This window comes from Berghia stephanieae, chromosome 2, assembly GCF_034508935.2.
Source record: "Berghia stephanieae isolate SIO BIC M18660-M18661 chromosome 2, UCSD_Bste_1.3, whole genome shotgun sequence".
NCBI classification, from domain to species: Eukaryota; Metazoa; Mollusca; class Gastropoda; order Nudibranchia; family Aeolidiidae; genus Berghia; species Berghia stephanieae.
The window spans coordinates 95,413,384-95,434,117 of NC_088361.1; the positions used below are offsets into that span (position 1 = coordinate 95,413,384).

General features: G+C 36.3%; 1 protein-coding gene across 2 annotated transcripts; it reads right to left on the minus strand.

The window, feature by feature from the left end:
- Positions 1–6,315: 6,315 nt before the first annotated feature.
- Positions 6,316–16,263, minus strand: LOC144965924 (putative acyl-CoA synthetase YngI). 2 transcript variants are annotated; one of them, XM_078901777.1, is made up of 6 exons: positions 16,186–16,263; positions 14,233–14,477; positions 11,986–12,116; positions 9,567–10,434; positions 7,954–8,105; positions 6,316–6,746 (listed from the first exon to the last, which is right to left on the minus strand). In XM_078901777.1, exons 2-6 carry the CDS (start codon positions 14,465–14,467, stop codon positions 6,483–6,485), a joined length of 1,650 nt encoding a protein of 549 aa, XP_078757903.1. In that variant the 5' UTR covers positions 14,468–14,477; positions 16,186–16,263; the 3' UTR covers positions 6,316–6,482. The 2 variants fall into 2 exon arrangements, with proteins under 2 accessions (XP_078757903.1, XP_078757902.1); XM_078901776.1 differs by having other exon boundaries at positions 16,129–16,260.
- Positions 16,264–20,734: the final 4,471 nt, after the last annotated feature.

The following is a 20,734-nucleotide window of genomic DNA, read 5'->3' on the forward strand; positions in this document are numbered from 1 at the left end:
TTCTTGGAGAAAGGTTATAAAAATGAGCACATGTCCGCTTGCGGTGTTGTCTATGTCATGTAACCGCTCCTTAGATTCCATACACTGCTGTCGATATCTGTTTGAGTTCTTTTTTTTTATCCTCCAAGCATTTCAGTCGCTGTTAAGGGAATGCGATTGTTATTGATTATGTCCCTTAAATGTGTCCGTCACAGTCAATACTGTCATGAGGTCTGCTGGCGTTGAAACAATGTTTTGAAAGGCTTGATTATTTATAGATAAAACGAAGTTGACGTCACTCAGATCTTTGTTATTGTTTTTGCCATCCATGTTTATCAGTCGTTCTCACCAAACTCTATTAACCAGACGACAAGCTTTCAAGATCACACGTCGTTTTGTGTGTTGGTCCGATATATTATCGGATATTATTGTTGTGAGCTGTATGGCTGAACGCAAAGCATCAATACGATTGAACAAAACTCAGAAATCACAAAGGTCAAAAACTTAATAAGTCGCAATACTGAGAAAGCAGTATTGGAGACGAGATCTTTGTTTTGTCCGTTCCCAACGAAATATTGCAAATTCGTCCAAAGTTAAATACTTACATGTTTTTGTTTTTGTTGTTCTTTTTTGTTCTTATTTGGGGGGGGGGGTTGTGTTGTTGCATGCGGCTTATAGTAGAATCACCGCGTAGTGAAAAAACTCGAGCTGTTTCCCATTCCTGTAAAGGTTTGTTTTTCTTCGCGGTTGGTAAGTTTGGTGTTTTTGAAAAATATTTAGTCTATTAGAAGTTCAAATGGAGTCAACTACATTTAACAATTAATTACTTGTAGATTATCGATATTTTAAAAATTCTTTAAGAACATAAAAAAATCTTTATTTTGTGCCATGCACAGTTTTGTAAATATTCCTTTCGATTTGTACGAGTTATTGCCCTTTATTTTATTTTTAGACGAATAGAATTATTCCTGTTTTTAAAATGCCTTGCGAACCACTCTTTATTTTATACAGCTCAATAATAAAGCTTACTTGTTTGAGTGTCGGTAACAAGCGAATAAAGTTACAAGCAAATCAAACAATATTTGATTGAGTTATTGCCATTATAGTAGAGTTACTGCATCGAGCAAAACTCGAGGTGTTTCACCTTTCGTATGGAAAGTTATTTTTCTTCACAGTTGGTACAATTGATATCCATGTAAAAAATTTGGCCGATTGGAATTTCAATTCGACCATTTGAAAGTCATCCAGAGGTCAGTCAAGTTCAAGGTCAGCTATATTAAACATTTAATTACTTGTAAATTATTGATATTTTAAAACATCTTTAAGAACATAAAACTTGATTTTGTGTTACAAAATTCACACACGCAGTTTTAGTAATATTTATATCGATTTGTACGAGTTATTGCCGTTGATTTTGTTTTCAGATGAATAGAAATATTCCTCGTTTAATAATAAGTTGCAAATCACACCTTATTTTATACTACTCAAAGAAGAAACTTTTCTGTTTTGGATGTCGGTAACAAGCAAATAAAGTTACAAGCAAAACACAAGATATCTGATTGGGTTATCGCCCATTATAGTAGAGTTACTGCATGGTGCAAACACTCGAGTGTTTTCATATTCGAGTGGAAGTTTGGTCGGATTGATATTCTTGAAAAAATATTGGTCGATTGTAATTTCAATTTGACCACTTGAATGACATCTAGGGGTCCCTAAAACTCAAAGTCAGATACATTTAATTAAGTTTATGCGTATGCTAAAAATTAAACAATAAATAAATTAAAAATAATACTTTCATTTTGTTAAACCGTTCATAGACAGAATTTTGGGAAAATTCCATTGAATATGTATGAGTTCTTGTCCTTGATTTGATTTTTATGTGAGTATAGATATTCCTTTTTAAAAGAATATCTTGGGTATCACTCTTTATTAACACTACTCAAAGTAAAAGATTTAAAATATGTAATTTGCTTGTGTGGATGTCAAAGACAAGTATTAAGTAAAACTAGCAAAGTATGGCAGAGTTATCATCCTTTAAAGATTAATACTACAGATCTAGTAATGGCCAATTCAGAACTGCCATATCACAAGGAAAGAAGGGTTTTAAAATCTCCAAATATAAATTAAAAATAGAACATTTCAAACAAAATGCAAAGTTTCTTTGGGGAAAACGTTTTATATTTTCAATAATCCGAGCAGTGAACGCCAAGAATTATTTATCAACCTTTCTACCTGTATTATGCCGTTTAGGACTAGCTACCCTATGCAATATAATTATTATCTTATAGTGTGATTTTTTTTTCCGTTCGTGTATTTCTTGTTCATTGTTGTTGCTTTATATTTCCTTTTTTTTAAAAACTTTTTTATTAGTATTTTTGTTGTTGTTGTTCTTTTCTTTTCTTCTTTGGATTTGTTCTTTTCTGGAAAATATCTCTCCCACAGGATAGTGAGTGACGATAAATCAAATCCTGTCAAGGACATAACTCAAGAATTGTCGTCGTATTTGAGAAATTGCTGAATTACTTCCCTTGGTCTACATGTGCCATTTCATATTGTCGATTCAAATTCAAATCAATCGCCCAGATGCCTCAAATAGGTTATTAAGTAACATTTCAGCTCTTGGCATTTTCGTGATTCTACTCCTGAGTAGTCATCTTTATCATCATTATTATCATCATCGACGTCGTCTCGTCATCGCCGTCGTCATCGTCATCATGGTTGTCGTCGTAATCGGCATCATCATTATCATGATGATGATGATGATGATCATCATCATCATCATCATCATCATCATCATCATCATCATCATCATCATCATCACCACCATCATCACCATCATCATCATCACCACCACCATCATCATCATCATCATCATCATCATCATCATCATCATCATCATCATCATCATTATCATCATCATCCACTAATCCCAATCAACCGATAAGCTGTCAATAACAACTGAAAATTACTTTATCGACTCGGTATCTAATAATTGAATGGTTGAAGTTAATGGCCTTACCATATATTCAACATGTTAACCTCATGGTCTATAATAGATTGTCGTCTAAATACTGCAAGATATGAAGTGAATAGAAAAGTGCCAGAAGACAATAGAGAATAAAAATTTTTCGCGGCGGTGGTGGGGTTTGAACCTGCGACCTTATTGGTACGACAACTCCGCCTGGCAGGTGAGAGCGTGGCTCTACCGTGTGAGCTATCCACGAACACAAACAAAATATTCGTTTCAAACTCAAAGTCATTACTAGATCCCTCTCTCACCTACTTCTTGAGACCGCCGATTCGTTCGTACACCACCATCGCGAATAATTTTGACCAGCAGTTAAGCTTAATAGCCAATATTCTCAACACAAACATATAACATAGAAACGATTGAGACATTGAGTAAGCTCCGGTGTATGGGGTGAATTTTAATTCAGAAAAGTGAGTGGAGCAAAACATAAGTGCCTGCTCCACTCACTTTTCTGAATTAAAATTCACCCCATACACCGGAGCTTACTCAATGTCTCAATCGTTTCTATGTTATATGTTTGTGTTGAGAATATTGGCTATTAAGCTTAACTGCTGGTCAAAATTATTCGCGATGGTGGTGTACGAACGAATCGGCGGTCTCAAGAAGTAGGTGAGAGAGGGATCTAGTAATGACTTTGAGTTTGAAACGAATATTTTGTTTGTGTTCGTGGATAGCTCACACGGTAGAGCCACGCTCTCACCTGCCAGGCGGAGTTGTCGTACCAATAAGGTCGCAGGTTCAAACCCCACCACCGCCGCGAAAAATTTTTATTCTCTATTGTCTTCTGGCACTTTTCTATTCACTTCATATCTTGTTGTTACCAACATAAGTGCCTGCTCCACTCACTTTTCTGAATTAAAATTCACCCCATACACCGGAGCTTACTCAATGTCTCAATCGTTTCTATGTTATATGTTTGTGTTGAGAATATTGGCTATTAAGCTTAACTGCTGGTCAAAATTATTCGCGATGGTGGTGTACGAACGAATCGGCGGTCTCAAGAAGTAGGTGAGAGAGGGATCTAGTAATGACTTTGAGTTTGAAACGAATATTTTGTTTGTGTTCGTGGATAGCTCACACGGTAGAGCCACGCTCTCACCTGCCAGGCGGAGTTGTCGTACCAATAAGGTCGCAGGTTCAAACCCCACCACCGCCGCGAAAAATTTTTATTCTCTATTGTCTTCTGGCACTTTTCTATTCACTTCATATCTTGTTGTTACCAACATAAGTGCCTGCTCCACTCACTTTTCTGAATTAAAATTCGTCTAAATACTGGCAGTGTATAAGTTGGAAAAAAAATATTATCTTTACATAGTATGCCTCTAGTATGCCATAAGACAAATGGAGCCGGAATTTATTCCGGTTTCTATAGCTTGAAACGGAAAAACAGACATTTCTTGCTATCCTTTGATAACAACTGAGCTATCGGTATCCCATCTGTTACTTTACAAAGCGATAAAAAAATTGTATTTATTTTGCGGCTATGTGGTCTTGTGGCATGACACTCGCTTTTGGATCGGAAGGTCCTCGGTTCGAGACTCTCTTGGCGCATAGTTGAGACCTTGGAAACGACTCTTTACTAACATTCTCTCACCATACTCAGGTGTAAAATTAGTACCTAGCAATTAACAGCGTTGTCTCTTTCCAAAAATAAAATTATAATATCGCCTTACAGGCGTCATGTTAATTGTTGCGGTTGGACTGGGACCCCTTGTAAAGCGCTTTGAACACGTTTAGTGGATATTGTGCTATATAAAATTTCAATTAAAAAAAAAAATTTTGAAAAATGTATCCTCAAATAAATCACCTTTTCATACTGTGTTAATCTGTAGTCTCTTTTATGTTTATCTCATAGGTAGAAACGCATCTTTTCCTATAACGGTTAATATTTTTCAGTTAATAGAAATAGGATAGATAAGTTGTGACGTCACACCTTATACTCTTCTGGTTCCAAAATCCTTGGAAGTGTGTATGGAACCAGTCCTTCGATGGACTGATAATGAATTAAGTTTGCATATTGAATCATAAGGTGGCATAACTATAATTTTAGTAGCAGGATGTATACGTAGATTTTTAGGATTTATTCAGTCAAAGAGCGAGGATAGATGACCTTTATTGACAACCAGCACATATTTAGACTAGAAAATAAGATGCCATCACTCTGAAACCAGAAGTTAATTACACAAGATATGTTTTCAATCCTCCTAAGGAGTGGTTGTACCCTTCCTATGAGTTTGGATTCAGTTTTTTACATCACACTTTTGTTCCCTATCATGGTAACGTGTATGCATAAAAGCAAATTATGGTTTCTGTCAAAACTAGATAAAACAATTTTTAAAAGTCTGTCATTGAGTGGCAGTAACTTTTTAAATGATACAATCAGGCCAAGAAGGAGGTGATCCAACAAAAACTTGAGCATTTATAGAGGGCAATATCTACAAAAGTGTTCAAATCGCTTTAAAAGGGCCCTTAGCTAACAGCAAAACTCAAAAGGTAGGGTGAGACATGACTTCTGGAAGGCAATATCATATTTTTCCAACACCGACGGCCAGGCACTCATTTTACACAAGAGTAAGGCAGAGAACGTAAGTAAAGAGCATTTTTCAATGATTCAGCTATGCGGGACGTAAGACCTGGGCCTTCCAGTACAAAGACTACATTATAGCAGCACTAAAAATTATAAACATTAATATTTCTCAATTATGATAAAATTGTATCTCTAAAAATAAATAAATAATGTTTTCTGGACCAAATTTCTGGGGTTATAGGGTATTTTATGTCACAGACAGAAGTAGGTCAAAAGGATTAAAGTCATAGATCAGGAAATTATTACAGTGCATTATGGATGATGCAAGAACAAAACGCGTAATTAAAATGGGATAATAAATCACAACATGTTTTGCAATTAAATTGGTGACAACCGACGTATACTGATTTACAGGTTCCATAACTCAAATTGTTTTGGGCTCCATGCTGTAATAGACTCTATTATCCATTAATTCTCCCCTAACAGACCAATTTCCGGATTTTCCCCTAAACATCATGCCAATCCAGCATAAAGATTGATTTAAACTCAAAAGAAATGAATATATGCTATACATTATTTAATTTAAAAAACACATTCTAGAACACGGCATGAAATACATATAACCATAACCAAAAAAGATATTCAAATGTGATTTACAAAAGAAATCTGACTAAGAAAAATGTTGGTCAAATCGTAAGAAACACCACCACCCCCCCCCCCCCCCCCCCCCCGTTCCTCCCCCCCCCCCCCCCCCCCCCCCCCCCCCCCCCACCCCCAAATCGCCATATCGCATTTAATTTTGGGAAACAACTCCCATTATTTTTTTCTAGCGTCCTATCAAAAATATAACAAGCAATTTCCCTTGTCCGTTTCACGCTATATAAACCGAGATGAACTCCGGGACCATGTGTCAAAAGGATCAAAAGGACTAATATATGAAGATTATCATTCCTTGCAGTTCAGTCGTTTCAAAGCCTCTTCCCTCATCTTCTTGCGGTCAACTTTTCCATTAACATTGAATATAATTTCATCAAATATCAAATAGTATCTTGGAAGGGGCGTCATCTTGTCGTCTTTGTCAGTCAAGAAGAGTTTCCTGCAATATTCTCGCATGTCTTCTGTGGACACTTTAGCATCAGGCATCAATTTCATACACAGACAGATCTCTTCGTGGTGGACTGGATCCGGTATTCCGAGTTTCAAACATTTCTGGGATGATACATCAAAATGGAAATTACAAATGTATACATAAGTACTTATGCAAGTGGTCATAATGTAGGAATTTGTCAACCTCTTTTTGAATTCTACATATTAAAAGGTATAAGAATAATGTGTCATGATACAATTCTTAAATCGAGACCGATAACCTATTGAATTGGTCTTTCCGCCTTTTAGTTAATATAATTCCAGGTAACGGTCAACAATAGTATAAAATACCTTTATTCGTGTCGTGGAGGATATCTATATTGGGTACATATCACAATAAAGACAAAGATAACCCTAAGTTCATGCCGCAGTTCTGCAAAATGTACACGAGGGGATGTTTAATTTGCTAAATGAAAACAATGAGCCACTTGGACATGTTGCCTCTGTTAATTTATAAAATCCATCAAATGAAATTCTTCCAAAGCAAACAAAGTTGTATCTTGTTTTAACAATCTCCAGGTGTGTTCCGATGTTACTCGTAACAAACAAAAAACTGGAACCTTTATTTAGCGCACAAAATTCACTGAATATGATCACAGTGGTTTACAAAGGATCCCAAGTTACAATTTCTATAGCAATTACGTATAATCAAAACCAATCAGCCCATGGATTATGTATCATAATATTTTTACACATGAAACGCATTGCGACACCTTACAACATCATGCTTTCTCTTTCAAAGTTATACTAAAATGTGGACTATAAATTAATAAACAAAATGCCAGCTTTAAAGAAGGAACCGTGTTTGGTATTTTGTTCTTTATTTTTTTGTTGAAGCTGTTATATTCATTTCTGTTTATTGCATCTGTTTCTATCGCATGTGTTAATTTGTGAGAGATGTACATCATCTGGCTGATTGTTTTGTGTGACAGGCAAATATATCAAATGATGAAACATAAAAGGCTAGACATGAAAAACACTTTTACACTATTTTTCTCCCGAGTAATTGCTTTCATCGACCCGGTACACCCAATAACTCAGGCAAAGCGCTCTATCAGCTTTAAGATTTTAATAACGTAAAATGCTCGTATTTATAGCTCTTTTTCAGGCACAACCAACTTCAAAATGCATCCTAATTTGTCAACAATGAGCGACTAGCACTATCTATTGCCAGATATTTTATTAAGTTGCAAGGTTTGCCATAAAACTAGACTTAAAGAAAGAAAAATGATTGAACCCAGAAAGGTACATGAGATTCCAATGTACCAACCTGGATCTGTGGGTGTTTTGTGATGAGTAGCTCCATCCATCCAGGGTAATGGCAATAGCCATCCTTGGTGATGACGTCAGATTTACGACACAACACAAAGAGTTTTCCCTCTTTGTTGAAATACCCAATGTCTCCTGTCTTGTACCAGCCATCTATATCAAAGTAACAAGGTAAGGAGTAGGTACTGGTTAGAGAAAAAGATCTAAAAAAGTGTGAATGAAACAGTGCCAGATAAGACACTTTCCTATGTCTGCCACTGTTTCATATCCATTTTCTTTTCAGATCTTTAGAATGTATTGATGATGTGCGTATAAGTATAAAACTCACAAAATTTACCTGCCGGAATGAACTTTAAAAAATACACATAGAACTATGGGTAACTCTTAATGTTTACAGTCTGTTAGAAAGGCTTGAGTGGGAACCAGCCATTCAACTGTCGGCCTAAATACAACAACAAAGAGCCTAATGTTGCCACCATTCATTCTATGGATAAGTTGCATGCATCCACCGGTGCAGTCACAGGCATCCAGGTCTGCAAAAGACCTCAAATTGAGCCCCGGTGTTGTTACAGCACCTGGCTGCTGGTTGAAACTTAATCCAAGCGAGAGGGGGAGGGGGACAAAAATCATTCCATTCAGCGGGGCTTATCTATGGGCAACAAGAATTCGATGTCAGGTCTGGCAGGACTATATTGAAAATCGGGATAATAAGGGGTGGGTGGCGTCAACAGAAGCTGCTGCTAAATCTATTTGTCTATCTGTATGCAACCAATATACTTGTCCACCACATACCCAACACCTTGTCTTGGTAAGGTAGCTTGTGATCTGAATGGCTACATTACAAGTAGTTCAATCTCCTGTCAACGATAGAGGCCAGATTAATTTGAGACTTCTAAGAGAAGCCTCCACGCAACTTATCTAGATGAAAAACACTACAACAAACCATAAAAAGATTGAATGGCAACCTATCTAGGAGAGAGAAGCTGAAATGAATCCTAGCCCTCCGGGTTTGGGGTGTGACGTGGTGCCGACAACACCACACCGTAAAAAGACAGTACTGAAATAATTCGACAGTAGACTTCTTTTTCTGTGCAGTTGAATCGCCGAAACGATTAGTGATTATTATAAACGTATGTTGACAAACCAAAAAAAAGCCTACCCTCCCCCCGCCCCCCCCCCCACATTATTGCTCTGGACTAGCCATCTGTATGGAACACAAATGGTATAATCATAATGTTATGACAAAAGAGTTGAAAATTGAAAAATATTGGATGAAAACAGTACAATCAATGGACGTTTCGTGTGGAAAACCATCGTCAGAAAGGTAATGAACAGAACATAATAGACATTTAAAATGTAGTGTACTAATTTGTTTTGAACGTTCCTCGGTTTATTGTTTACCGACGAAGGCTCTCCGATCCAAATATCCATTGTTTGGACTGATTTCATCAGAAGCCTTTTTATTTTTAAATTTTATTAGTAATTTTACCATCTCATACTTCAAACACCCCCCCCCCTTGTCCATTAAAAGTTTAATCAAAAGTTGTTTTTATCTTCTATAAGCTTGGTATACACTATCAGATACAGTGATACACGGAGTAAGAATTACTCTACCTTTTGTAAAGGCCTCGGCAGTCTTTGTAGGGTTATTCAAGTAGCCATTGAAAACCCTCGATGAATGTATCAAAATATCACCTTCTTTTCCCACAGCCACTTCTTCATTGTCGGATCCAACAATTTTGAGCTCCTTGACAACCGGATATCCGGCGCACATGTCCAGAAAATCTGATTTCCTCGTTACGGCATTGCCAGAAACAAATGGAAATTCTGTACCCCCATAACTAATGAAAACTTTATGAGTAATTGTTCCTATTGCTTCCATTGTTGCGCTATGGACAGGTCCGCCACTTGTGTGGAGAGCATCAATGGGTTTCTTAATCGAGAATCCGCCTTCAAGTTCGTCAAGAATGTGCTGGATATCAGGTGTCATCAACATACACGAATCAACGTTTGTTTTGTTAAAAATATTGACCAAGTATGAACCTATAGTCATGTTTACCGGGAAGCCATTGGTGAGATCGACAAGAACTCTTGTACACCCAAGAGCGGTGTAGTATCTTGGAATTCCAGCGGCCCAACCCAGAGATTGCCAATTGAAATATACCATCTCTTCACACAAGTCTAAATGTGTTTTGAAACGAGCGATGGTATTCAAAATCATTAAATGGGAAAGTGGAACGAGCTTAGAAAATCCTGTAGTCCCGCTGGTGACTAGAACCGCGGCAGTATCATCCTTGGAGATGCTCTCATCTACAAACATCTCCTCTTCTTTGTCTATGGCATGAATCCATCTTTCTGATTCTTTCAAACCTTTGGCTGCGATTTCAATGACATGAGTCAAATTTGGAAGATTTTTGTATTTTGTTGTCCCAGAGGTTTTGTCAAAGAATCGGATATTCTCCAGAATGCGACAAGCTCCATTCTTTATGGGAAAGAAACAAATAGAATAATTCATCATTTATATATTACATTTTCATATCTTTACAATTCTCAATACGCTTCATGAATTCAAAAATCAAAATCAAAGCATAGAAAAGTATAATGATCATATTTATTGCTTAGCACCAGAAACCGATTTTATACTTTGTTTCAAGTTAAAATGACCAGCAATGTATATAATGTCATCATTTCAATGGGAAATTCGCTATACATACGTACTTTGAAAGCAGGAAAGGAATGTAAGATTACATTTTTAAAAAAGTTAATTCTATTCATTTATTTTTGTCAGACTTCTTGCCAAACGTCATGTCAGAATTCTTGTCAGACGTCTTGTCAAACGTTTTGTGAGACTTCATGAAGAATTCTTATCTGAATTCTTGTTAAACGTTTTGTCAGACCTCTTATGAGACTTCTTGTCAGACCTTTTGTCAAACGTCTTGTCCTGTAAGAATTCTTGTCGGATTTTCTGTCAGACTGCTTGTCAGACAATTGATTAAAAATATTGTACACGTTTTTACTTGAAATTGTGGGACTTTGTGGTCTCGTTGTATGATGCTCGTCTTCAGACCGGTAGGTCCAAGTTTCGAATAGGCTTCGCAAGTTTAAGTTCTTGAAAAAGTCTTTATACTCGCTCATGCCTTTATTAAAAACTTGTATTAAAACCAATGCCTCTTTCTGAAAAGTTCAGACTTATTACGTCACGTTTCATCTTACATGTCAAATGTCTTGTCAGAATTCTTGTCAAACTTGTCAGACATCTTTTAAGATTTCCTGACGAACCTCTTGCTTGCTAAACGTCTTTATAAACGTCTTGTAAGACCTCTTGTAAGAATTCTTGTCAGACCTCTTCCTGGTCTTGTCAAATATCTCTTCAGATTTCTTGCACATATTTTTACTTGAAATTCTGGGGCTTTGTGGTCTCGTTGTATAATGCTCGTCTTCAGACCGGTAGCTCCAGGTTTCGAAAAGGGTTCGCAAGGTTGAGTTCTTGAAAAAGCCACTGTACTCGCTTATACGTTTAATGCTAACTGGCTGTAAAAAGACGTTGCCCCTGTATAAAAAAGGTCGGTTTATTGCCTTAAAAGGCCAGTTTTACCCTACATGTTACGTGTTGCTTCAAGGAAAACCTTGTCAAACGCTTAGAACACGATTAGTGAATGTTGTGTTATATAAATGCACATTTTAATACATCTTTTTAAAGCATTTTCACTTTCGTTTGATAGTCTACTGAATTCTAGGGATTATTCTATTTCTGCTAATTTGATTTGAAGTTACGATATTTTTTGTAATTAACAATAGCTAGTATGTATAATTCTCAAACACAAATTATAGCTTGGACGTTTCTTGTTTCATCTTTGTCAAGTTTAATGAGAAACTAAAGATAGATGTCAGATTAGAGGATGGGGAAACATTTATCCATATATTTTTTAAAAGTTTGTTTTTGGGGGGGTAATGAGAAAATTTTCAAAATTTCTTATTTGCATCACCCAATTTCAATATAAACGTGCTTTCCTTAAAGGATGTGTAGCTTTACCTTATCCTTAGGATCATAGATGATAGCTTTACACTTGGAATCCTGTAAGTTATGGATGAGGTCTTCGCCATTTGCCAGAAACAGTTGCCCGTGAGACGGTATAGCCCCTGAAGCTAGGGTTCCAAAATAGGCTGGAATGATGAATCTTAAAAATAATTAATTAATCTTAAATAGAATAAAAATCCCATTTAACATACATACACACACACATACATACACACACATGTAATATATATATATATATATATATATATATATATATATATATATATATTATTGACAATCATCACCTTTCTTATATAATGAACTTCTGATACGTAGGTATTTTAACAATACATTTTTCTGCCTACAGCAGCTCTTTACTATATCCTTGTTCTACTAAATTGATGTTATGCGTTTAGGTAAAACTAATCACAAGATTCGCCAACCAGGTTAAACATACCAACACACAAAATTATGTGTAACCTTTGACGTTTATAGTTATTAATATAATTTACTGATTGCTTTTCACTTACAGGCTGTCTGAAAATAATATTAAACATCTGAGTGCGTCAAATTCGTTCCTTAATATCTAAGCCCTGAACACCATTGTGCCCACCTGAGACACTACGGTCAAATAGTATGACTTTTCCTGGTGGTGTGACTTTGTATTGTCATTTTGAACACGAGCCAAAGCCACCCCAGTTGCGGTACACAAAAAATTAATTGATCGTAATGATGATGAAGATGATGGTACCAACTGTTATTATCACTGAAGGTCTTATAATTTTTGTAGATGGTGCACACGGCCTGCTTTGTGGAGTGTCTACCGCACAATTACCTTTTACATGACACACACTTTATGGTTGTTTTGCATTCTTTTTTTTTCGCAAGCATAAGTGACATCGGAAATGTCCACTTTGAGTTTGAGGTGATGAAGTTCATGTCTCCAATGGTTCTCCCTCGTGTCTGAGCGCTTAGTTAATTGTTTGCCTCGCCTCTCCGCCTTTCTATTCGTGGTGTGGCCAACTCTTTTGCCACAGCGATGTTGAAGCTCCCGCAATTCGTCTTAGACGATACAGTGCAGCTCGTCTACAAAAGCCTCGGTTGCAACGAGAGCTCGGCTACAACGGTGAACTCGAAAATCCCCGTTTCACGGTCTATGTAATTCATATAAATCGTGCATGACTAAAACGGAATAATATGTCGTGGTACACAGCTACAACGAGGGTCTGAGTTGCAAGCTAAGTTGAAAATTGAAAAAAAAAAAAAAAAAAAAAAACGATTACGTACTCAAGAAGAAGAACAAAGCACACATAGAACACATAGGGAACGGAGATGAGGTGGGAGTTGCAGTTACTGTGTGTAATATTGACGTTTCTATGTACTTTGTGTAACATATCGGCGCCGACGCAAGAAATGGCTAGTAAGAGGCATATGACTGAGTGGTGAGGTATAGTAATGGGAGGGTGGGGGGGGGGGGGTTGAAGGGATGGCAGTCACAAACACGTCGTCTGACACATTTACTAAGGGTGATAACTATAAAAGTGTTATTGGGAGGGGGGGGGGGGGGGGGAGAGAGAGGTTATTTCCTTCAGTTTTGTTTTTCATCAAGTACGTCTACAACGGGCATATTTTTTTGATAGTCCCACTATCCCCGTTGTATCCGAGTTCCACTTTGGTGGGTTTTGAGGATCGTCAGGCGGTATAGCACCAATGACGCATCCAACAAGAGTGAATTTATTTTTGAAGACAAATATTGACTCGCCTTTTGATATACCATGTCCTTGCTGGAACTTAGGGGGAATCTGTGAACACCAAGGTGTCAGAGAGCAAAAGTGTGTTGCCAATTCGAGGTCGGTGAAACAAATTGTGCCGTGTTAGGTTTCTTCCCATTTCAAAAACGGGCTCAGTCAGCCGAATGGCAGTGTGCCATCCAAAATTGGTTTCTGGTGACCTCCTTCCCCAAATAGAGTTCACAAATTGTCCGAGTCACATATCAAAAATAAAAAATGAACCCCATATTTATTAAGTTTAAATATGAGGTATTGAAAGAAGGGGTATTGCCCTATCCACGGCTTTAGCCTTTGAAGAATTGTACTTTAGGGGTAGAAAAAAAGTATTTTTATGGGCATAAATTGATATATTCGATATTTTATGGCACATTAACCATTAAAGCAGGTGGTGTTTTTGCTTTCTTGGTAAAAATGTATAACAGGCTTTAAATGGAGATAAGTATTTGATCAACACATCGTTATAATAACTTACTTAAAAGTCTTTCCGGAGAGTTGACCAAAGTGTTACAAACAATGTCACCCTTGCCCAAACCACGACGTCTCAAGACAGCAGCAAATTTCCTGGCTTTATCCCAGATCTCCTGTCTAGTGATGATTCTTTGATTGAGGTCTTTGTCCATGAATATATAGGCTGCTCTCTCAGGCTTTGCCTTGGCCAGTTTCTCTACATTCTTTAGAAACGTGGCATCCTCGGCAAAAAGGTCCATCGTGAATATTCTTAAACAAGAAATATAACATATTCATGGTATGCGTTGATCTAAAATATTTACAAATCTTGCCCACTAGATCTATCATACCAACACATAAAACTGTGTCTAACCCTAAATTTTCTAGTCTGATTAATAGAATTTCGTAACAATAAATCACCCAACTGGCGGCCAAAATGAAGAGCTGATTTACACCAACTTCATTCGTTATATGATGATATTAATATGATCACTATGATAAAAAAGAAACTGAATATATGTAAATATTAATATAACACAATTCAATGGATATATCTTGCTCATTGAGTTTCATATATTATAATGTTTTAGTTGTTCTACCAGCGGGCCATATGAAACCACATTTCCATTTATTTCATAGAGTAGCAGTCGACTGGTAAGCATCATGTTTGTACTAACACTCCGGCAATATTCGGCACGGCCAGGTACTCATTTATTTACACCTAAGTCCTCGGATTATACATTGCATGTGACCCAAAGACCACAAAAAGTTTTATATCGGAAATGATTTCTGGATATTTGGATATTGAATTTTTGACCTCACACTTTGATGCAAACCACAGACATTACAGGTAACTAGCAAGATAGGCACTGGCTTTGCTTGTGTCGCGTGACATGCCCATAACGGAAAAAATGCCATTATGCATTATAGTAGTCTTTAATATATGCCGCCTAAACTCATTACAAAATTACTAACCATACATATAGATAGATAGATAGAAAGATAGATAGATAGATGGATAGATAGATAGATAGATAGAAGGACAGAAAGATTGATAGAATGACGGATAGATAGATAGATAGATAGATAGATAGATAGATAGATAGATAGATAGATAGATAGATAGATAGATAGATAGATAGATAGATAGATGGATAGATAGATAGATAGATGTACAGATATGTATGGTATAGATTAGTGGATAGTTGAGGAAAGATAGATAGATAGATAGATGACCTTAGATAGATAGATAGATAGATAGATAGATAGATAGATAGATAGATAGATAGATAGATAGATAGATAGATAGATAGATAGATAGATGACAGATCGATAGATAAATAGATAGATAGATAGATAGATACATACATGACCTTAGATAGATAGATAGATAGATAGATAGATAGATATATGACAGATCGATAAATAGATAGATAGATAGATAGATAGATAGATAGATAGATAGATAGATAGATAGATAGATAGATAGATAGATAGATGGATGGATAGATAGATAAATTGATTGATTGATTGATAGATAGATGACCTTAGATAGATAGATAGATAGATAGATAGATAGATAGATAGATAGATAGATAGATATATGACATATCGATAAATAGATAGATAGATAGATAGATAGATAGATATATAGAGAGATAGATAGATAGATTGATTGATTGAGAGATAGATAGAAGGACAGAAAGATTGATAGAATGACCGATAGAGAGATAGATAGATAGCTAGATAGATAGATAGATAGATAGATAGAAAACTAGATAGATAGCTGGGCAGATAGATAGATAGACAGATGTACAGATTTATAGACAGAGATAGAGAGAAACAAAGAGACAGATATATAGGTAGATGCGTAGATAGCCCGGTAGATAAATGGTAAATTGATGATAGATTGTAAACTCACGGCTCACAAAAAAGAAATAAAAATACAGTTGTAAACGTTAAAATTATATTCTCCTACACAATTGATAGACGGCTCCTTCTTAAACTTCTATTTTTGTTTAAAATAGCTTTCTCTCTTTCTCTCACTAAAGAGGCCGAAGTTCTATTTGGTCACCTCACCAAACTAGTCCATAGTTTATCAATTAATTTGTGAAGAGTGGTTAAAAAAAAAAAGAAAGCAAGAGATTAATTTTTTTTAAAAATAGATAATGAGAAAATAAATAAACGAATATATCTAAAAGCTTCAAAAAAAGAAAACAAAATAGAAAAAAAAGCAGTACGTTTCACTAAAAACCAATTTTCAGCCAATAAAGAAAAACAATATAAATCACTTCTAACCAAAAGACAGCAGAGAAATATTTCCGTGTTTGGTATGTTGTTCTTTTTCGAAACTGTTATAATATTCATTTTTGTTCATACAGTCCGCAGCTTCTTCAAGCAGCTTGGTATCACTGGCAACAGTGGTAATCATAGCCACCACATTATGGTATTACGTTGGGACAGTTGTAATCCATAGCCACAATATTACAGTATTATGTTGGGTTGATCTAAATGAAGACAATTTAATGTGACTGTCGACTCAGAGCGGTATCATAGGTGTGGCCCAGATAATTAAAATTAAAGTTATTTTGATGTGCGGCTGTGTGGTCTTGTCGGGATGACACTCGCTTTCGGATCGGAAGGTTCTCGGTCGAGCTTTGCTAGGCGCCTAGTTGAGTCCTTGGCTGGAAAAAGGCTCTTTACTCACATTCTCTCACCATACCCAATGTAAAATGAGTGCCTGGCCTTTAACAGTGTTGTCTCTATCGGATAAAAATGTAATATCGCCTATCAGGCGTCATGTCTCGTTTTTAATGTTATGTTGTTGCTGTTTGTTAGAGATCCTTTGTAAAGCGCCGTGAGCACGCTTAGTGGATATTGCGTTATAAAAGAGAAGCTCAAGAATTATTGGATCAATATGACATTCAAGCTTTTTATTTATTCTTTATAGCCATCATGCACGTCGAAACAGAGCTTATCTCGTTTTATATCGCATGTATATCGGACTATAGCAACTGCTTATACTACCATAACGATGGCTACGATTGGATCCGACGCTAGTCTACCATACAATACACTCCGTCAGATCAAACAGACCCAGCTCCCCAATCACTTCTTGGGGTGGGGGAGGGGTTGAGGGCGATCTCAGTCCCATTTTTGATGTCCCGGGTTTGAGAGTATTACTGGATAGAATAAAGACTGCATTAGACCCCATATTAAGAAACCAACAGGCAAGTTTTCATCCAAATAGATCATGTGTGGACCCTTGGAATTTTAGTAGAAGGAATAATCGAATTGTAATAATAATTCACCATTATACATAAATTTTATTGACTTCGAAAAAGCGTCCAATTATCTGGACTGAGAAACTCTATAGACGCTCCTTAAACACTACGCCATCCCCGGCAAATTCACCACAACATACATTCAAAATAAAATAACAAGTGCCAAACGAAACCCACGTGAACTGTTCGCCACCCTGAACAAACTGATGAAGGATCACCCTTCAAATAATTTCGAGGACCCTATTGCCAACGCAAATAGTTTCTCTCTACACTTTAGAGATAAAATATCAGGTATTCGGAATAAGTTGGACAAAGAAGAGACAATGAAAGCACAAATAACTGAAACTAATGCACTTCCAGCCGGAGCAGCATTCGACGAATTTGAACCCGCCACTGAAACAGAAGTACTGTCTGCGCTGAGACAATGCTCCAAAACAACCAGTCCAATGGATCCCATTCCTTCATGGCTTGTTCTTTCTAGTGCTAATATTTTGGTTCCCGTTCTTACTCATATTGTAAATGCTAGTTTGTTTATCGGTGAGGTATCTAATAATCTTAAACATGCTATTGTCACTCCCATATTAAAGAAATCTAGCCTTGACAAAGAAGACCCAAATAATTATCGACCAGTCTCGAATCTCACCGTCATGTCTAAACTAATTGAGAAAATTGTTGCTTTCAGGCTTAAAACGTTTTTGAATGAACACAATTTGTTCTCTAAATTTCAGTCTGCTTATCGCCCCTTTCACAGCACTGAAACTGCTCTTATTAAAATCCATAATGATATCATAAATCATTTATGTCGGAAAAATGATGATGTTGTTATCATACTACTCGACCTCAGTGCTGCTTTTGACACAATAGACCATACTCTCTTAATGGACAGACTTAAGACACTATACGGATTTGGGGGTACTGTTCTTGACTGGTTTTCTTCTTACCTCTCTGACAGAATTCAATCAGTGTCTGTAAATCGGCATGACTTCTCTTCTCCTTGTCCCTATCTTTTGGTGTACCACAGGGTTCAGTTCTGGGACCCTCTTTATTCACCCTCTATATCAGACCATTAGGTGACATCATCTCAAAATATTTTATTAAGTACCATTTTTACGCAGACGACACCCAATTACTGTTTCCCATTAATATCGACAATCATCTCAATGTTATAACGGATATAGATAATTGTATCTCTGAGATTGGTGACTGGATGTGTTGCAACAAACTCAGGTTAAATGAACATAAAACAGAGGTGTTGCAAATTACAAGACGGGGCCTCGTGGACCTTTCCACGCTTAACCTGAATCTTTCTGATTGTGTAATTCCCATCACTAAAGAACCTGTGAGAAACTTAGGAGTTTTATTCGATACCAAATTAAACATGTCTGCCCATGTCACTAATGTAACTAGATCCTGCAATCTTTATCTTAGATCTATTGGTGCTATTAGAAGGCTTCTTGATATTGATACTACTAAACTTCTTGTGGTCTTTTTGATTCTTACCCGCCTTGATTATTGCAATAGCTTGCTCTATGGTTGTGATAATAATGTCATTAATCGACTCCAAAAGTTACAAAACAAAGCAGCTCGATTGGTAACGTTATCTAAACAGCGCGAGCATATAACACCGATTTTGGAGGACCTACACTGGCTACCTGTAAAGTTTAGAATTGAATTTAAAATACTCACCCATGTTTTCAATTGCTTAAACAATTCTGCTCCTGTTTACCTTCAGGAACTTATCCACCTTTATGAACCCAGTCGAAATTTAAGATCTGCTAATTTAAATACCCTAAGGGAACCCCAAAATCGTTAGTTTTTCATGAGAAATCCTTTGACCACCATGCCCCCCGACTGTGGAACTCCATCAATATTGAAACTAAAAATAGTGAAAATCCACTTATCTTTAGAAAACGGTTAAAAACTGAGCTTTCTGTAGGGCATATAATTTGGACTCTTAGTATGTATTTTATTATAATATATTGTTATATAATGTTATCATCGAATTTGTGTGGTTTTAACATGCCAGTTCTATATTTGTATATCATACATGATGTGTTGGTGTAAAGCGCCAGTGAGCAATTCTAAATTGGAACTAGGCGCTATATAATCAAAAACATATATAAATGCAGCAATCTGATTCTTTTAAAGTCAATACGGGGCGGGGGTAGACAGCAGAGATGCTTTCAGTCGCCAATTCGTTTCTTATTAGCATGGACTGGATTTTGAAATCCACCACAGAAGAAAAATAACAATGGAATCCAATGGAGTCTCTTGGCGCAGCTGGCTAAATGATCTTGACTTTGCTGATGATCTTGCTCTTCTATCAAACAAATTTAAACAAATGCAAGTCAAACGAATAAACTACAAGATTTCTCCTGCAGCACAGGACTGAATATCAATTTCAAAATTGCAATATCGCCTAATATTGGTTTTGTCTCGTCTTACATGTTTAGTGTTGCTGTTGACTAGGGATCCCTTGTAAAACGCTTTGAGCACTTTTAGTGGATGTTGCGCATTTAAATGCCCCAGTTTGTTTGTTTTTTAAGTATATGATACTCATTGCCGACACTCAGAACTTGTACCTGTCCCTAAATCAGTCAACTTTTGATTTGCATTTCTTTTGTATTTTTATTTTTTTCATGATTATACAAAGTGCATTTTTTAAATGAAAAATAAAATGCCATTTTAAAACTTTTTTGAAAAGCAATGGACGTAAAATCAATCATTGAGATACTCCCTTTTCTATATATTCTCAATCGCTGACCCTGTTTTTAAATTTGATCTGAAGTTTACGGTTCAAAAGATAGCTCTCCATGGGAGAAACTGAGCTTTTGGGGACGCCATGAGCAGAAAACTTTTCTGAAGGTAATTTATGGGGTAAACATTCGAAGGCTTTGGAAAGATCCATTAAAATTGCAGCAATATAACTTTTATTATCTAAGTATTGCTTCCAGTCTTCTAAAAGTTTAAGTAAAACACCTTGACGGCCATGAATTTCTTCTGAAGGCACATACTATAATGGAATACTTTATTAAAATATTCATTGAATTCTTCTGCTAATAGTTATTTGTTAATTAGTTTTGATACGGATGACCAAATAGTAAATAGTCTGACCTTTTTTTTTTTTTACAATAAGTGGATCATTCTTCTTAAAAAGAGGTTTTACTCAAGAACGTTTCAGTTTGTTTGAAAAAGTACTTGTTTATAGGGAGCCATTTACAATTTTCCTAATGCCACCTTTCA